The sequence below is a fragment of the Typopeltis vanoorti genome, chromosome 1, assembly GCF_054136105.1.
Source record: "Typopeltis vanoorti isolate ZY-2024b chromosome 1, IOZ_Tvanoo_1.0, whole genome shotgun sequence".
In the NCBI taxonomy this organism is placed as follows: Eukaryota; Metazoa; Arthropoda; class Arachnida; order Uropygi; family Thelyphonidae; genus Typopeltis; species Typopeltis vanoorti.
The window spans coordinates 143,635,575-143,654,275 of record NC_143549.1 but is presented as its reverse complement, the minus strand read 5'-3'; the positions used below and the strand labels follow the sequence as shown (position 1 = coordinate 143,654,275).

The window sequence follows — 18,701 nt, the reverse complement described above, 5'->3', positions numbered from 1 at the left end:
CCCATAGATGCTCTGTTCCAACATTGTCTTTTCTCTAGGTATTTCCATGGGTGCTGCCCTGCTCAAATTGCCACTACTATATCACTTGGTTCTAATCATGTCTGAACATGAGCAGCTGTAGGTCAACATCCATTCATGGTTCAGCTCCAAACTTATTGAATCAACTTCTCATCATTCTTTTTTTAATTTTATTTTCTTCTGTTCTTTGTACTGATCTTCTCCATACCATGTTCCCCACTGCACTCTCATTTTATAGGTCTTGAAACCCTTCCTATGTGAGGTTGATATATTAAAAAAAGAAAAAAAACCCTGGAAAGTTATAAACCTATAGCACATAGTACTGTGGCAGAGTAGGGTTATGTTATCTGAACACCAGAGGTCAAATATGGAACTATGGAGCTTTCCCATCTAGGTCACGTATAAAAATCATCTACCATCTGAAGACATTCCGAAAACACCTATGCCCACAGTGTAATTCAAACCCACATCTTGTAGGTTAAAGAGCAGATATTCTATCTACTTAACCAATCTCACCCAAATGATGAGAATTCAAAGTAAAATTCAAAATACAAAAAATAATACTTTTTTATCTAATGGTTATAATGATTATTATTATTATTAACATTTGACCTCCATGGAACCAGAGACTCATCGTGGAAGTACTCACTATTGCATACAATGCTCATCCAATCGCATCTTAAACTGATTCAATGTGTCCACATCCACAACACACTCAGGCAATGCATTCCACTCACTAATCACCCTCCATGCAAAGAACCTGCTTCTCACTCCTTTGCTCACACTATCCTTATACAGTTTCCAGAAATGGCCTCTTGTTCTACTCCCCTCTCCCATTCTACAAAAAATCTCGTCCATGTCTACCTGATAACAACCCCTGACCAGCTTATATGTCTCAATCATATCCCCCATCTTCCTCCTATTCACAAGGCTCTGCAACGTACATTCTCTCAATCTGTCTTCGTACTCCACATTCCCAAGACCACTGACTACCTTTGTGAATCTTCTCAGTACACTTTCCAACATATCTTTGTCACCATGAAAACCCGGCGACCAAATCTGTGCACAATAATCCATATGAGGTTCTATTTCTGCATGTCAGGATTCTCCTCGTCATTGCCATTATTCGATGTGATGTCTTCACAACTTGTGCAATGTGGCCCTGAATTTCAGGTCCTTGTCCACCATCACTCCTAGATCTCTCATCTCCTCTACTTCTGTATTTTGTATCAACCGTAAACAGCTGGATATCACTAGTTAAATCCAACCCAGTATTATTAACATACAAATTGAACAACAATGGCCCCAAAACTGACCCCTGCGGCACACCACTAGTGACCTTTCTCCTTTGAGATACTGCACCCCCATATACAACTTTCTGATACCTATTTGACAGCCAGTCACTGATCCAACACAGAAGTCTGTTATCCAATCCCATCTGTTTCAATTTATTTAAGAGCTTGTTATGTGGCAATCTATCAAAAGCCTTTGCAAAATCTAAGTACACCACTGTATAATCATCTCCCTTATCCAAGGTATTTGTCACCTTGTTATAATACATAAGTAAGTTAGTGAAACATGATCTCCTCTTAACAAACCCATGCTGATAACCACAGAGAATACTGCTGTTATTAACCCATTTCTGTATCCTACTTCTCACCAATCTTTCAAGGACCTTCACCACAACTCCAGATATACAGACTGGCCTATAATTTGAAGCTACAGCCTTATCACCGCCTTTATGCAGTGGAACAATTTTACCTTCCTTCCATTCCCTTGGAACCTATGTTGTTGTAAAACTCTTATTAAACAGGCATGCCAATGCTACTGCCAGTTCCTTGGAACATTCCCTTAAGATGCATGGTGATATCTCATCAAACCCTATTGCCTTATTAACATCAAGGTTATTTATTTCCTCAAATACTTCCTGTTCCCTCACAATTAAGCTATCCTCTGCTATGTCTTCTACACTTAAGTTCCTCATGATTCCACCCTGATCAGGATGAAACACCCTTTTAAATTGATCACTGAATACCTCAACAATGTCTTCTGCAGCAGTTACCATTCTACCACTTTCATCCCTTAACTTCATCTTTCCATGATCATTCTTCCTTCTCCTTGCCACATATCTAAAAAAACTCTCTAGGGTTTTTCTTAACCTGATTTGCCAATTTCTGTTCATGCTCTACTTTTGTTTTCCTTACTAACTGAGTCACTCTCCTGGCTTGTTCTTTATATTCTTCATGTGACTGATTACCATCATTCATCTTGTACTTCCTCAAAAGTACTTTCTTTTTCCAGATTTCATGCTTAAGCTCCGCATTCATCCATTTTACATCTACCTTATTCAGCCTTTTGGCCTTTGGGATACATTTGTACATTGATGCTGTTATATATTTCTTTATAAGTTCCCATGCAGCATTTATTTCCTTACTTCCATGTTATAGCTCGAAGTTGTCTCCTAAGCTTATCATAATCATCAGCCTTATAATTCCACATATATCCTTTCCTTGCAAAAGTCTGCATATGACTAGCCACAACACAAGTGATTACTTCATGATCACTTTCACCAACTGGAGGAAAATGTGAAACTCCTCTAACAATTACATCCTCTGATGAAATAATGAGATCTAGAACTCTTGATCCTCACATACCTTTCTTTCCATGCTGCCTGAGATAGTTATTATTATTATTATTATATCATGCCTCCAGGGAGTCGAAAGACTCATCGAGGGGAGGGCATCAACTCTACTCTTTGTCTCACTGCTCCACCAACCTTCATCATCTAACCCCAATGCCATCTACCACCGACTACCACCACTAGTGCTTTCATAGACAATCACAAATATCCATGCCTACAGCGGGATTCGAACCCACAGCTTTTTGGATGGAGAGCAGATACGCCAACCACTCGGCCAACCAGGCTGGCTCAAGAACTCGAGAAATTCATTTTCCTTATTCCCAAATGCTATCTCTTCATTCCAATCTATAACACCATAATTAAAATCACCCATAATAATTATTCTTTCAACAAAAGAACTTTGAACAGTTTTGGTATTTCTGCCTCTTCAAATACAGAAGAAATAACTTGTATTCCTATCCCTTATGTGCAAGGCATTAGGGAACACATAACAAAAGTTTTAAAACCACTGAATATTTTTGTTGACTTTCGTTCCATCAGAAAATCTTCAGCTTTCTTGCTTCTCCTATGGACAAGCTTCCACATTTCAATTATCCAGGTATCTACCATATTCCTTGCTTTTGTTGGTTATCTTATTTTGAACAAACAGGAAGATTTGCTTTTATTTGGCTAGAAGAACAAGTCTTATATTCAATACCTTGAGCCTGAGCAGTCTGGACTTGCGGGATATTCTATCAACACTAGCCATAGAATTCATTGGAAAAAGACAAGTCTTTCACAAAAGCTGGTCTTCATGGACAGTTTTATAAAGAAACATGCAAAATTTGACTTTACTCTCCTAACTTAAACAGATCTGATGGTCTATGTCTATCCTTTTTTTGGGAGATAGTACTTTTTAAATCGGCTAATCTTTCTTAACTTTATTTTATCTAATTGTATAATTTTTTTTAATCAGTTAGGAAATTTAATTACCTTTTTAGTTATTTTACATTAGCTACTTAGGTGGCACCTTTTGTAATTATCTGTTAATGTTTGATTACCATTAAGCATTCTTGTACTGAAGATGCCTATACTTAAGCAAAAGTTTTACATTAATAAAATAATATATTACTTGAGTTTCATTCTGGTATTATAATTTATATCAATATGCCTATTCATGGTATTTCCTTATTTAAACATATATAATTTTCATAGTGTTCAGAGCAAGTTCTGTCTAGAATGCTGAACATATCTCTGTAAAATGCTGAGATTAGAAGACTGAAAAAAAAGTACTCTCACTAAGGAATTTGAGGGTAGAAATTGCAGAATCCATCCTACTTGACACTACTATTAGTGGGCATGTTGAGAATGGTGTTCAAAGACATTAGTGAAGAATTCAAACAAAGTTTTAATTGCTCTTAGAAGTAGTAGCATAATTTTGTCATCTGGGTTGATTGAGCAGTTAACATTCTCTCTCTCTCTCTCCAACTAACAGGTTGAAATTCTGCTGTGGGCATGTTTGTGATTGTCTTTAGGTCAGAAATGAATTTAATTACTGTGAGACTATTGCTCTGCTTACTGGCAAAGTGGCTTGAAAAAGCCAACTGTATATATAATGTTTTATACAGGGTGATCAAAATTAAAGTATCTCTGTTTAATGCCTTGTGGAGCACCACCCAGTGCAGAAGCAATATCTGAGAAAAAAAAAGTAGTTCCAAAATTCACTACCAGGGCAAGCTGTATGTGTGTAAGAAGTTACACACATACTTTTTACACACACACACTTTTCTGTGTGTATAAGAAAGAGAAAAGCGACACAAGCATAAATAACATTTTTTTTCACTTCCATTATGCATTCATGGGCTATACCAGTGATGGCGAACCTGTGACACACGTGTCAGCACTGACACACTTGAGGGTTTCAGGTGACACACCTTGGATGTTGAAAAATATTGGTATTCTGATGCAAAAACAACTAATTTCAATAATTTCAGTTTATTAAATTAATTGTATAATATGAATTCATAGATTGTATATCAATGTCCTATTAAATAAATAGCCTAATATGATAAGTCACCATCTATGATTAAGTAGTTTAATTTATAATGCATGTATGCAAGTGGCACATCAACAACGTCAATATTTAAAAAAAAAAAAACGATGTTTGACACACCTGGGTAAAAAGGTTCACTGGGCTATACTGTTCAATGTGCTGCCTTTCCTGGTATGCCACAAACTGCATCCTTTGCACAGTGTGTTCAATGGCCGAACATAGCTGGTTGGGACTGATGTTGCATACATGCTGCATTATGCAAGTTATAGCAAGTTATCAGAATGATCCCAATAAATCCTGTCTTTGAGAAATACCCAGAGCTAGACACCACAGGGGATCAGATTAGGTGAACAAAGCAGCCATGTAGTGGGAAACTCATGGTTTCTGTGAAATGTTTTCAAAGAACCTCCTCAACTGATGTGTGGAGGGGGGGGGCCTCATCCTACATGAAAATGACTGAATCCATGTACAGGCACTGCTGTATTTGTGGCACAACAAGATTGTGTATCATGATACTTGTCAGCAGTAACTGAGCAGGTCACAGGACCTGACTGGTGAATGTCTTCAAAGAAGAATGATCTATTGACAAACAAAGCTGTAAACCCACACCAAATCCAATTTGACGGATTGCATGTGGGAGTTGTGTAGCCTATACTCAGCAATTGTGGATATTCACATAAAATCATCCACGGCCATGCAGGTGCAACTCCTGTGTCAGGGTTATCTTGAATGGGTAGAAATGCAGAATCTTCCATAGAATTTTCCAGGCAGTTGTGTAAGGCACACCCATGTGTCTTGATACAGGATGCGTAGTAGAAACCAATGCTGTTTATGGCCTGCTCCACAATGACAGTAGCAACTTCATTCACTTGTTGTGAACTGATTTGCAACCTCTGCCAGGTCTAACGCTCAATGATCCCATTTCTTCAAAATGACTAATCATTTGTCTCAGACCACATAGGGATATTGGGCTTTGTCAACATTTGCTCAGTCAATGAAATTTGCAGAGTTCAGTAACAGCATTGCAATTGTTTAGGTAGTATAGCTTCACGAGCAAAGACATTACGGCAAGGTTGGTGCCATTGCTATGGTTAGTATTAATAACCAGAATGAAGAGAAACATTCCATATCCACCTTTTTAACCCCTCCTTGCACCTGATAGTTGGTGTGATATGTAAATTCCATGCATGTTGTGTTTACAATGCCCCTTAATGAATTTTGGACCCCCCCCCCTCTTCAGATATTGCTTCCACATGCACATGATGCACAATGTATTCCTGCTAAGTTTTGCAGCATTTGGATCACTGGCACTCCACAAGGCCTTAAACAGGGATACTTTAATTTTGATCAACCTTCGTATATAAAAAATGTCTTTAGTTCTTCCATGGTACTGATATACTATCAGTTTACAACCTTTTGTAGGTGGAAGATATAAAAAAAAATGGAAAGATTGTTGGTGAAAATGAATGGTGTTAAAAGTAGGATTATTGGAAATGTTAGTGGAGAGGAGGAGCTTGAAACTCTTAGATGGTAGTGGCTAAACACAGAACTGTATAATGTACTCAGGTATACTTTTCATTCATGTTAGAAGTTTTAGTATCCTTAGGATAAACCCAAGTCTCTGTCCATTTATTCAAGCCTGATTTTAAGATTAAATTAAGATATAATAAACTGAGTATTATGATTAACTTAAACTGTTGTAAAGTGCAATCTTCTGTATTTATCATAGCTTTCAGACTTAGTGCAAGAATATAGAGAACATCTGATGCCAAAAAATCTAGCCAAAACAAAATCAGCACTTGGATATTTAAGGTTATTAGAAGGCTTTCGTAAAGCTTCAAAGAAGGAACTTGTCGATCTTTTGAGAAATGCAAAAAATAAAGAAATTTTGTATGTATAAAAGCTTTCTTTTTAATAAATTTAATACATTTTGTATAAATTATAATTTATTCTCTTCTTGATTTAGCTGAAATCTGGGCAAGAATATTAAAAAAAAAATTAATATATTGTTTTGTAATAATGTATGTATACATAATGTATTGTATGCCAGCCTGGCTGGCCGAGTGGTTAGCGTATCTTGTATTTTGTATAAATTATAATTTATTCTCTTCTTGATTTAGCTGAAATCTGGGCAAGAATATTAAAAAAAAAAAATTAATGTATTGTTTTGTAATAATGTATGTATTGTATGCCAGCCTGGCTGGCCGAGTGGTTAGTATCTGCTCTACAGGTTTGAATCCTGCCGTGAGCATGAATGTTTGTGATTGTCTGTGGAAATACTAGTGGTGGTTGGTGGTAGATGCCGTTGGTGTAGTTGCAGTCAGTTGGTGGATTGAGTTGTGGAGACAGAGATGTAGAGCAGGTGCCCTCCCTCAATGAGTCTTTGGACTCCCTGGAGGTGTAAAATAATAATAATAATAAAAGTTTTATTCTAATTGTTACCTGAAACATAGAGGGCACATGCAACTCTTTTGAATATTGTTTAGAGTGGCCTTTCTCAATCTTTTAATCCTGGAGGAACCCTTGAAATAATTTTCAGGTCTCAGGGACTTCCTGCATAAAAATAATTATATCTTTATGTTTTTTTATTTATATATTATACAATATTAAATATATATTAAGCCGCCATAGCGCAATTGGAAGAACAGCGGAACATTGTGCCCTTTGATTGGAAAAGACCTGGGTTCGATTCTCGTCGTGATGATAGGAATCCCTATATGGGCTTTATCGGTTGAAGGTGAGTTAGCCGATCTCATACGGTGGTAGCAGGGTTTTTCTCCCGGAAACTCGGGTTTTTCATCCCACGTACAGACAAATTGGCCTTCAGGACACATGCAATTTACAGAATACTGTTGTTGGTGGTGATGGGCGATAGATGCTGTTGATGGTAGTAGTGTCAAAGTTGGAGAATTAAGTAGTAGTGGAGACGATGAGATGTATTTAATGAAGTAGAGTAGTGTGCCCTCCCACGATGAGTCCTTGGACTCCCTGGAGGTGTCATGTAATAATAATAATATATTATTTTATTATAATATTATATTATTACGTAACACCTCCAGGGTGTCTAAAGACTCATTGAGGGAGGGCACCAACTCTACAACTCTCCATCTCCACCACTCCACCAACCAACTACCTTCATCATCTATACCAACGCCATCTACCACACCGTCACTAGTATTTTCACAAACAGTCACAAACATTCATACCCAAGGTGGGATTCGAACCTGCAGCCTTTTGGCTGGAGAGCGGATACGCTAACCACTCGGCCAACCAGGCTGGCATATATTAAAGATACCAATAAATTATATACTTGGTTTTAATCCATTACCCAAGGAAGCAAAACAATGTTTTGTGTGTGAAATATATTCATGCTTGAACTGCTTGTATATGACTTGCCTTAGTATGTATCCCATAATGAAAAGCTTGCACGCGTGCACACACACACCTTTTCGGACATGTAATATGTTATGCATAATGGGAAGGGTCACTACCCAGACCAGTTTTGACCTCCTATTAACTGCCTTGAGTTGGCCTTCTCTGCCTGTGATTACTCTCCAGTCATCCCTGCAATTGACCATAAGACTGCATTGAATTAAGAGGATGGAACTATTTAAAAAACTTCTTATAGCAAAAATTGACATAATTTTACTCCCCCTGGTAAATATTGCATAATGTTGGTAGTCTACACCATCGAGTCAAAAATTTATTATCTCCTAGAATGCTTCTTTCTAAATACAAAAATCATCTGACCCAGCATTAAAATTTTCTATAGTACAATATTATAAAGCATTTGGATGTCATATTGCTGGTTTTCAAATCCATGCTTCTTTCTAACCTTCCATAAATGGTATTTTAATTCATTAATTATAAAAATCAAAATTCTTTTCCCATTGCTGACAGGTGGGGGTACTGCAGAACAATAATCTGTTCTGTTGTAAGTAATAGAATGCCTAACACATTACATAATCTGTTCCAAATATGCAGAGCAAGAGGGCAGCTGTAGAATGTATGTTCTATAGTTTCCAATCAGTAACAGATGTCACAGATTTGATCTTCAATGTTAAAGTACCTCCATTTGACAGTATTGACTGGAAGGCAGCCATATGCAATTCTCCAAGCACGATCTTTCCTATTAGAGGTATCTTGGAACTTCAATAAGTTATGAAACAAAGTGTTGTCTATATCAAACTGTGGAAGTTCACAGCAAAAGAGATTAAAGATTTCTTTATACCAAATTTTACTTTTTTTAATGAAATGAATATCAATGCCAGAGTCAGAGTGTTATAGTACTCAAGAACAGTCTCAGCTTTTGGACCTTTATAATCATTTACTCCAAACAAGGGAAGATGAAACCCAGGTAGTACAGGAGGAGGTCTGCACTTGTGTAATTGGTCTGCAATATTTTATGGATTTTTGAAACTGTATTGCTTAAATAGCAGAATTTTAAGACTGGAAGCCCAAATCCTTCATGCTTCTTTGATAGTTGAAGAAATTCCTTTTTAACTTCTTGGTATTGGCTGGACCAAAAAAATTGCACAGGCTTATTATATAATTGCTTTTCTTCAGCTTCTATGATGTCTGTAATATTTATTATGTACAACTGAGCATGTATTATTGTCTTCAAACAGATTTTTGTAGTGTTTTTGAAAGGAGTCGAGGATGTCTTGAGTGGTGGACATGTCTTCATCATTAAAGCAGATTTGAGTGATAGTCATTTCTTTGCAGAATTTAGTGAATCGTCTATTGAAGAATGCAGCTGAAGGGCAATCTGCTAAGTGCTACAGTATTCTTATTTTAAAATTTCTTTCTTTCTTCTACTTGTTTCTGCCTCTCTCTATGTTAATGTTTCTAATGATGTTGATACGTTCTATACCATTGCATTGGTTAACTACAAACCAGCTTCTCTCTTTATACAGGAGATCTTTCAACATTTTTCTTTTGAGGAAAGTCTGTTCCTTTTCCATTCCATCATATTCTGTTTTATTGCTTGTTTGAATTTTAACCACATATCCCAATTCCAATTTCAAATTGGAATAATTTCCAATTTGAACAGAGGGTCTGGAATTTGGTTGAAAAGATCAATGAAAAATTTGGCGAAAGTTTCCATGGTCCAGAACTGATCTCTGCTTGTTCCAAGCAGTGGAAATTAAGTAGAACTGGATTATGATCTGACATGATGTTTTTTTAATGTAATTTATTATTTATAATCATGTCACAGGTATCTTTAAAGATTAGATTTAAAAATATGTTTTATCTGAATTATACTTATAAGAATAGAAGAGATATCAACTCTTCTTTTCTTATAAGTATCTTTGGTTAGCATATCTGCTTTCCAGCCAAAAGGCTGCAGGTTTGAATCGTGCCGTGGGCATATATGTTTTTGATTGTCTGTGAAAATACTAGTGGTGGTGGTGGTCGGCAGTAGATGGCATTGGTGTGTGATGATGAAAGTAGTTGCGGTTGGTAGTGATGGACTGAGTTGTGGAGTGGATACCTTCCCTTGATGAGTCTTTGGACTCCCTAGAGGTGTCATATAATAATAATAATAATAATAATAATAATAATAATAATAAATTCGATCAAGATGGGTATTAATACCTTGATTCATGTAGGCATAAGCCTGGAGATTAGGATTATGAATCCTCCATATGTCTACTAGTTGAGCATTTTCGAGACATGTTTTTAACTGTGAATATCCCACTTTTCCACTCATGGGGGTGTCCTCCTATTTTGTGTAATATGGGATTTTTCAATACAATTCCGGTCTCCAGCTGCTGTGATGTAGTGGACACCATATAAATATGGGCTCCAATTCGTCTAACTGTTCCATTGGATGGAGCACAAACATTTATAAACCTTATTACACATCTACAGTATTTCCAATTTATTGTCAAGATTCTCCCTTCTGATTCCCTTTGGATATTACAGAAGGACTCAAGGAGGTGGGGGGGGGGAGAATAAGAACTCCTACTTCAGCCTTGTTAAATCTTCCAAAGCTCCAATAAGAAAGAAGTGGATATCTATCTGTTAAAGTTTTTATATCTTTATATCTGCATAAGTATGTTTCTTGGAGAAACAAAATCCTGATATTATGACATTTAACATTATTATATGATATTATGACATTTAATGAAGCAATGCAGAAATGAGATGCTACGATTAGTGAAGTTCACTGGTAAGTCTTTAACTTCTAGATTTTGGATGAATCTGATGAGGTCTTCCATCGTCTGTGAAGGAGCAATTGTATAGCCTCCTTCTTGTAAACTGTTTTCCAGTTGTTTACAGTTGCTTTTCATTATTTCAGTTTCATGCCTATCGTTCTTGATTTTTTTTTATTATTTTAAATTAAATTTTAAATTATGTGACACCTCCAGGGAGTCCAAAGACTCATAGAGGGAGTACACCTACTCTACATCTCTGTCTTCACCACTCAATCCACTAACTACAATGAACTGCAATTACACCAACACCATGTGCCACCTGCAACCATCACTAGTATTTCCACAGACAACCGCAAACATCCATGCCCATGGTAGAATTTGAACCCACAGCCTTTTGGTTGGAGAGCAGATACACTAACTGCTCGGCCAACCAGGCCAGCAATTTGGAAGCTAGTTATTTTCTTTCATGTAGATGATAATCATACTGAAAAAACTTTGAATTAGTAAAATTTATTATTTTTCTTTAATTGTATATTTTGCTTTTCCTTTATTAGCATGAGAGTCTTCATAGTCCATAAACTCTTCTAAGCCTAAGAGTCTTCATTTGACAATCCACAACCTTTTCCATCTTTGCATTTTTTATTACTTCTTTTTCTTTTAGATATAATTTCTTTTTTTAACACATCCTTTAATTTTTTTTTATTAATTAACCTTTCCGTTTTGAAGATCCTGTCTGTATATTAAGTTCTTTCAGTTGCCTTACTTGCATTTCTGTTTCTTCTCCAGTTTCTCCTTGTAGAACAGTTTCATGTGTTTGCATTTCATCTTGTATCTGTTCAGTTGTTATACTAGGTTCATTATTGGTAATTTCAACTGATGTAGTTCCATCCATATTTGACTGGGAAAGTGTCTCCTTCAGTTCTGGAATTTTGGGGCTAATTTCTAGCTGATTTGGTTGCACACTTTTTGTGATTTTATCAAGTGTAGTTTGTTTAAAAGTGCTGTCTTTACTAGACTGAATTGGAAGATCTGGGAATTCTTCTTTATGCCTCTCTAATATATATATGCAGTGTTTTAATTGGCTCTACTGGTGCTCCCACTCTTTCAGAAAAAGTTCTAAAAAGGATAGGTGTTAGTGTGGTGTTCAGAACTTTCGCATTTCTGATAGGGTTTGAGACACTGATTAGTGATATCTGATCTCCATGCAGTTTAAACATTTAGATTTGGGGCAGTGATCCCAAGTGATCGTATGAACCACAATGCAGGCACTGTCTTTGTACTCTGGGATAGTTTACCATAACTTGAGTTGTACTACCACTGTTGACAAAATTTGATATGGGCATCTTCACAATGGATATTTGGATCTTCATCTGATAAACCCTTTCGTATGTTACTAATTTTGCCTCATTTCAAGAATGTCTGTATAAGAATTTCATTACTGTTCTGTATGTATTTCAATGGAAATCTTTTGATTTTTATTGTTTTTAACCTGGCTTCATACCATTACAGGAATAACTGTGCTGCCTTTGACCTTTATTGAGGTATAATCACTGGGAGCTATGACCTTGGAGAGATAACAAGGTTGAAGTAATGTAAAAGTCATATATATCTCATATACAGTAGCCTTTTGGCTACTTGTATATGAGACTTTAGATTTACATTCCAGACTTTATTCAACAAATGAACTTTTGAATCTTTCTAACAGGATATCCTTTTCCTCAGTTTTCATGTCACCTTTATCATCTTTGGTACCTTTTATGGTACTGTTTCCTCCATTTCTTAACTTTTTCAGTAGTTCTGGTGTCCAAAATGTTCTCCACTTCAATTCTTCATTTTGCCACCTTCCTGATAGCTATTTTCCATTCTCTTACCAAAAGTCTTCCAATGCCTTTTGTTTAGCTAGTTTTACACATAACTTAGCTCACTTTCATTTTTCTCTGTATTCTTTTAGGGCATCTGCTGATTTATTTGCTAGAAACTTTTGGCATGCTTTCTTCTTTTCCAGGACTGCTTCTTTAACTTTTTGTGTCCACCATGGCGTTCTTATTTTTCTATTCTTGCATACAACTTCACCACATACCTCCCTAGCTGAATCAATTGATGTCTTCTTCAGAGTTTGTTACTGTGACTCCAAGGTTTGGTTCTTGTTTTGCTTTGTTCAAGGTTTGCTTCGAGTTTTCTTCAATATTGTTTGCATAGTTGAGTTTACAATTTACCTGTAAAAGCTGCTTAACTTTAATTCTTTTTAAAACATTCTTACATAGTGTTTCTTTTCAATGTGATATCCATTTTTATCCTCCTTAGTACTTAAGTAATGGTCACTTCCAATTTCGAATGCTCTGTACGCTCTTGTAACTTATTGTTCAAGGTTTGCTTCGAGTTTTCTTCAGTATTGTTTGCATAGTTGAGTTTACAATTTACCTGTAAAAGCTGCTTAACTTTAATTATTTTTAAAACATTCTTACATAGTGTTTCTTTTCAATGTGATATCCATTTTTATCCTCCTTAGTACTTAAGTAATGGTCGCTTCCAATTTTGAATGCTCTATACGCTCTTGAACCAGTGCAAGATATCACTATGAACAATGATGTAATCAATGATGCTTTTCTTATTTCTTCTGTCTTCTCTCCATGTGAACTTGTGCAGATGTTTATGTTGAAACATGGTTAGTTATGGCCAGTCCGTGTCCTGAGAAAGTCCAGCAAATTCCTGCCATTATTATTAGCTTTGCCCTTTTCTTCAAATTTTCCCAAAATATTTCTATATGTCTGGTGAGATTCATTTCCTTCTCTGCTGTTCAGGTCTCCAACAAGGACTACTTTTTCCATTTTCGTCAGCTTCCTGTTCTAGTAACTCAAAAAAACTCCTCCATGTCTTCCTTAGAAAAACTTTCTGTGAGACCATAGGCACAAATAAATTTCATTGTGCATTTCCCTATTTTGAAGTTTGCCCACATAACTCTTTTTGAAACTGTCTTCCAATCAAAAAGTTTATCTTCATATTTGGTGTTGAATGCTATCACTACTCCTTTCTTTCCTTTATCATTATTGCCTGAAAATAGTATCCTATACTTATTATTTAGTAAAATCTCACATGTTTTTGTGTTATTTGTCTCAGTAATGCCAATTATGTCCACATGGTACTCATCCAGTTCTTCTGCAAGTTCGATTTCCTTTCCATTAATACTCCTTATATTCATGTTTCTATCTTCAGTTCTTATTCTTTTTTCTTTTCATTTCTTTTCTTTTTTTTTCTTATTCTTCTTTTGGATGTTGAGTTGGAGCTTGTTCCAGTAGTTGACTTTTTACTATTTGCCCTTTTCACCTGATGAAAACAACGGAGAGGGCTTGTTTAACTGAGCAGCACCCCAGCCAGCACGAAATCTCATCATGTTGTACCATGATATGCATTTGTGGTTTGAGCCACAATTTGGAACTTAGCCAACCAAATTACAATTTGGTCCCAAATTGTAATTTGGGACCAAATAATCAAATTGCCAGCCCATCCTAATTCATTTAGCATCCAATAGATATCTACTAATGGGGCACACCACATGAAGGTTAGGATTGGACATTAGGTCAGAAGTCCCGTTTGGTTCTCCACATTCCTAAAGACAATGTGGGGTTCTCCTCCGAGTTATTTGGCTTTGATCTTTAAGCAACCCCGAACTTATTCTTATGAGCTGAAATTGATTATTTCCTTTATTTTTTAATAACAGTCCTCTCGTGCAAAGATGAAATTCTAAAGCAGATTATTTACATAGTTATAATACATAGCTTTCAAATACGAATTGAAAACAACTCTGAAGTCATTGAAACCTTTAATCTAATAAGGGATGAATATAGGTTTTTGAGCAGGTGGGTTAAGCAAGACAGTATTATTATTAATATTGCATTGTACTCCTATGAAGTCCTAGGTCTCATCACAGGAGAATATAATATTAACCCTACACAATCCACCATCCACATGACAAAGCAGTATAGACCACTCATGCTAAATGTTTATAATTTTGTCAGTGCACTTAATTCAACTCATGTTGAATGTTTATATTTTTGTAAACCCTTGATTACTTTCATAAGCATTATAATTTCAAAGACAAACATTTCCTACCTAGATAATTATGAAATTTCTTTTTCTTTAGCTTACTGAGCCTCTAAGGTTCTTTTCATCAAGTGCTATCTTCTTCCACTCTTTTCTGTCTTGAGCTCTTCCATTTCAGTACAACATTTCAATCAAAAAGTTTATCTTCATATTTGGTGTTGAATGCTATCACTACTCCTTTCTTTCCTTTATCATTATTGCCTGAAAATAGTATCCTATACTTATTATTTAGTAAAATCTCACATGTTTTTGTGTTATTTGTCTCAGTAATGCCAATTATGTCCACATGGTACTCATCCAGTTCTTCTGCAAGTTCGATTTCCTTTCCATTAATACTCCTTATATTCATGTTTCTATCTTCAGTTCTTATTCTTTTTTCTTTTCATTTCTTTTCTTTTTTTTTCTTATTCTTCTTTTGGATGTTGAGTTGGAGCTTGTTCCAGTAGCTGACTTTTTACTATTTGCCCTTTTCACCTGATGAAAACAACGGAGAGGGCTTGTTTAACTGAGCAGCACCCCAGCCAGCATGAAATCTCATTATGTTGTACCATGATATGCATTTGTGGTTTGAGCCACAATTTGGAACTTAGCCAACCAAATTACAATTTGGTCCCAAATTGTAATTTGGGACCAAATAATCAAATTGTCAGCCCATCCTAATTCATTTAGCATCCAATAGATATCTACTAATGGGGCACACCACATGAAGGTTAGGATTGGACATTAGGTCAGAAGTCCCGTTGGTTCTCCACATTCCTAAAGACAATGTGGGGGTTCTCCTCCGAGTTATTTGGCTTTGATCTTTAAGCAACCCCGAACTTATTCTTATGAGCTGAAATTGATTATTTCCTTTATTTTTTAATAACAGTCCTCTCGTGCAAAGATGAAATTCTAAAGCAGATTATTTACATAGTTATAATACATAGCTTTCAAATACGAATTGAAAACAACTCTGAAGTCATTGAAACCTTTAATCTAATAAGGGATGAATATAGGTTTTTGAGCAGGTGGGTTAAGCAAGACAGTATTATTATTAATATTGCATTGTACTCCTATGAAGTCCTAGGTCTCATCACAGGAGAATATAATATTAACCCTACACAATCCACCATCCACATGACAAAGCAGTATAGACCACTCATGCTAAATGTTTATAATTTTGTCAGTGCACTTAATTCAACTCATGTTGAATGTTTATATTTTTGTAAACCCTTGATTACTTTCATAAGCATTATAATTTCAAAGACAAACATTTCCTACCTAGATAATTATGAAATTTCTTTTTCTTTAGCTTACTGAGCCTCTAAGGTTCTTTTCATCAAGTGCTATCTTCTTCCACTCTTTTCTGTCTTGAGCTTTTCCATTTCAGTCCAGGATTCCTATCTCTCTTGTCTTTTTAGATGTTATCTTTGCAAAGTCACTATAGTCTTCTTCTTGTTCACTTTACCTCATATCAACTTGAATGCTTGTTTAGCCATTTTCTACTCACCTATTCATTTCACATAGCCATTTATTTCACAGATGACTTGAAGTGAAATGAATAGCTATTCATTTCACTTCAAGCCATCTCTACAAGCTGTAATTTCATCCTTTGGTAGTGGAGATCTAGAGTTGGGATAGTTCTTGGTTATGGCTTATCCATTCACCTGTTATGTTATCTTTTACAGGTCCAAAGACTTTTCTAGGATTTTAATTTTGAAGGTCTGCATGTTTTTTGCATCTTGGTCTGTTATGTTCCAGGTTTCCATATTATAAAACAATAGGTTTAATTTCTGTTTTAACTCTGATTGAGAGAATTCTGGAAGATAATAAATAGTATATTGCAGGATAAAATCTATTGGATTCATGCATTTCTGTACTAATTTTATTATCTTGAGTAATTAATGTTCCAGACTACGAGGGTGGTCTGAAAATTTCTCAGCCTCTACCATAGATGGTAACACTATCAGCAAGATTATTTTTCTAAGTTGGTATATCTACCATAAGCATCCATGTGAAATTGCAAGTCATTCTATCAAGTAGTTTGTTTTATACAGCTGTCTGAAGCAAAAGCATTGTCTGTATCCCCTGAAATGAATAAAATTGAGTATCGTGCAGTTATAAAATTCTTTGTAAAAGAAGGTTTAATGCCAAAAGAAATCCATTCAAAGTTCATAAAAGCTTATGGGAACTCTTCTCCTTCGTTTTTGACAATTAAGAAATGGGCTGCCGAGTTTAAACGTGGCTATACCAGCCTTGAAGATGATTCACTTGAATCACATCCAAAAAGTGTAACACCAGAAATCATTGATAAAGTGCACGATATGATATTGGATGACCGGTGAGTCAAAGTGCGTGAAATTGCCGAGCCTATAGACATTTCAAAAAAACACGTAGGATATATTTTGCATGAAGAATCGCATATGAAAAAACTTTGCGCAAGATTGCGCTTGCTCACAGCAGATCAAAAATGCACTCGCATGAAAATCTCTGAAGTGCTTGGAGCATTTTAACAAGAATAAAACTGATTTTGTGCATTGATTTATTACTATGGATGAGACTTGGATTCACCATTACATGCCAGAATCCAAACAGCAGTCAAAACAGTGGACAGAAGCTGGTTGTTCAGCGCCAAAGAAGACAAAGTCGGTTCCATCAGCAGAAAAGGTCATGGCATCGGTGTTTTTTTTTGGGATGCTAAAGGCATTTTGTTTATTAATCACCTTGAAAAGGGTAAAACAATAACCAGAGAATATTATTCCGATCTTTTAACCAGACTAGATGAAAAAATTCGTGAGAAAAGACCTGGTTTGCAGAAGAAAAAAATCATCTTTCATCAGGACAATGCACCTGCCCACATGGAAAAATTAAGGGGATCTATGAATTGTTGGAACATCCATCCTATTCCCGAGATTTGGCTCCCTTTGACTTCTATCTCTTCCCAAAACTAAAACTCTTCCTCGCTGGTCAGCATTTTTCTTTGAATCAAGAGGTGATTGCAGCTGTAGAGGGGTATTTTGCCAATCTTACGGGGAACCACTACAGGGACGTGGTAATGGCACTGGAGCATCGCTGGAATAAATGTGTTAGTCTTAAGGGAGATTATGTTGAAAAATAAAAATAATTTTGATATTATAAATTTGTTTTTTCATTGTTAGGCCAAGAACTTTTTGCAACCACCCTTGTATTTGAAGGAAGTGACATTTTCAATTTCTGATCATCAATACTAAAATGGCCTTTTTTCCCTTTGCTGTGTGTTTTTACGTACGTTTTTATTTTCAGTTTTATCTTAGCTGATTTACAATTCTTTTTTGTGGCGGTTTTAATTTTTCTGAATGCTGTGTTCTGCATTTTTTCCAACTGGGCAAATATCTTAATATTAGTGTTGTACTTCTCTTATCTTTTACAGCTTCTCTAATACATTTTTGAAGGTTAAATTAAATAAAATGGGTGAAAGATACTTCCTTACCTCAATCCTGCCTTAGCAGAAAAAAGTTTACATCTAATTTTATTAGCCATTACTATACTTCAGTTGTCAGTGGTGCGAGTTTTGCTTAAAGTTATTTTATGAGGTGTTGTAAGTTTATTTAATCCCCCTCACCCCCAAAGTTGTCCTCTTAGTGTTTACATGTATACATTGATTCTCTAGCATCGTGTTTTCTTTAAGGAAATTGACACTGTATTTGTTAATAAATAACATTATTTATTATTTTCCTATATTTCACCCAAGTCAAATCGGCATCATCAGGGATTAATACACTTGTATTGT

General features: G+C 35.7%; 1 protein-coding gene across 3 annotated transcripts in view; it reads left to right on the top strand.

The window, feature by feature from the left end:
* Positions 1-18,701, top strand: part of LOC150110500 (microsomal triglyceride transfer protein large subunit-like) — a 208,889-nt gene that overhangs the window by 107,400 nt on the left and 82,788 nt on the right. For all 3 annotated transcript variants that reach the window (XM_090394204.1, XM_090394194.1, XM_090394213.1), the window contains one exon: positions 6,421-6,581. In XM_090394204.1, the coding sequence (XP_090250330.1) occupies positions 6,421-6,581 (161 nt within the window). The remainder of the gene's footprint in view (positions 1-6,420; positions 6,582-18,701) is intronic.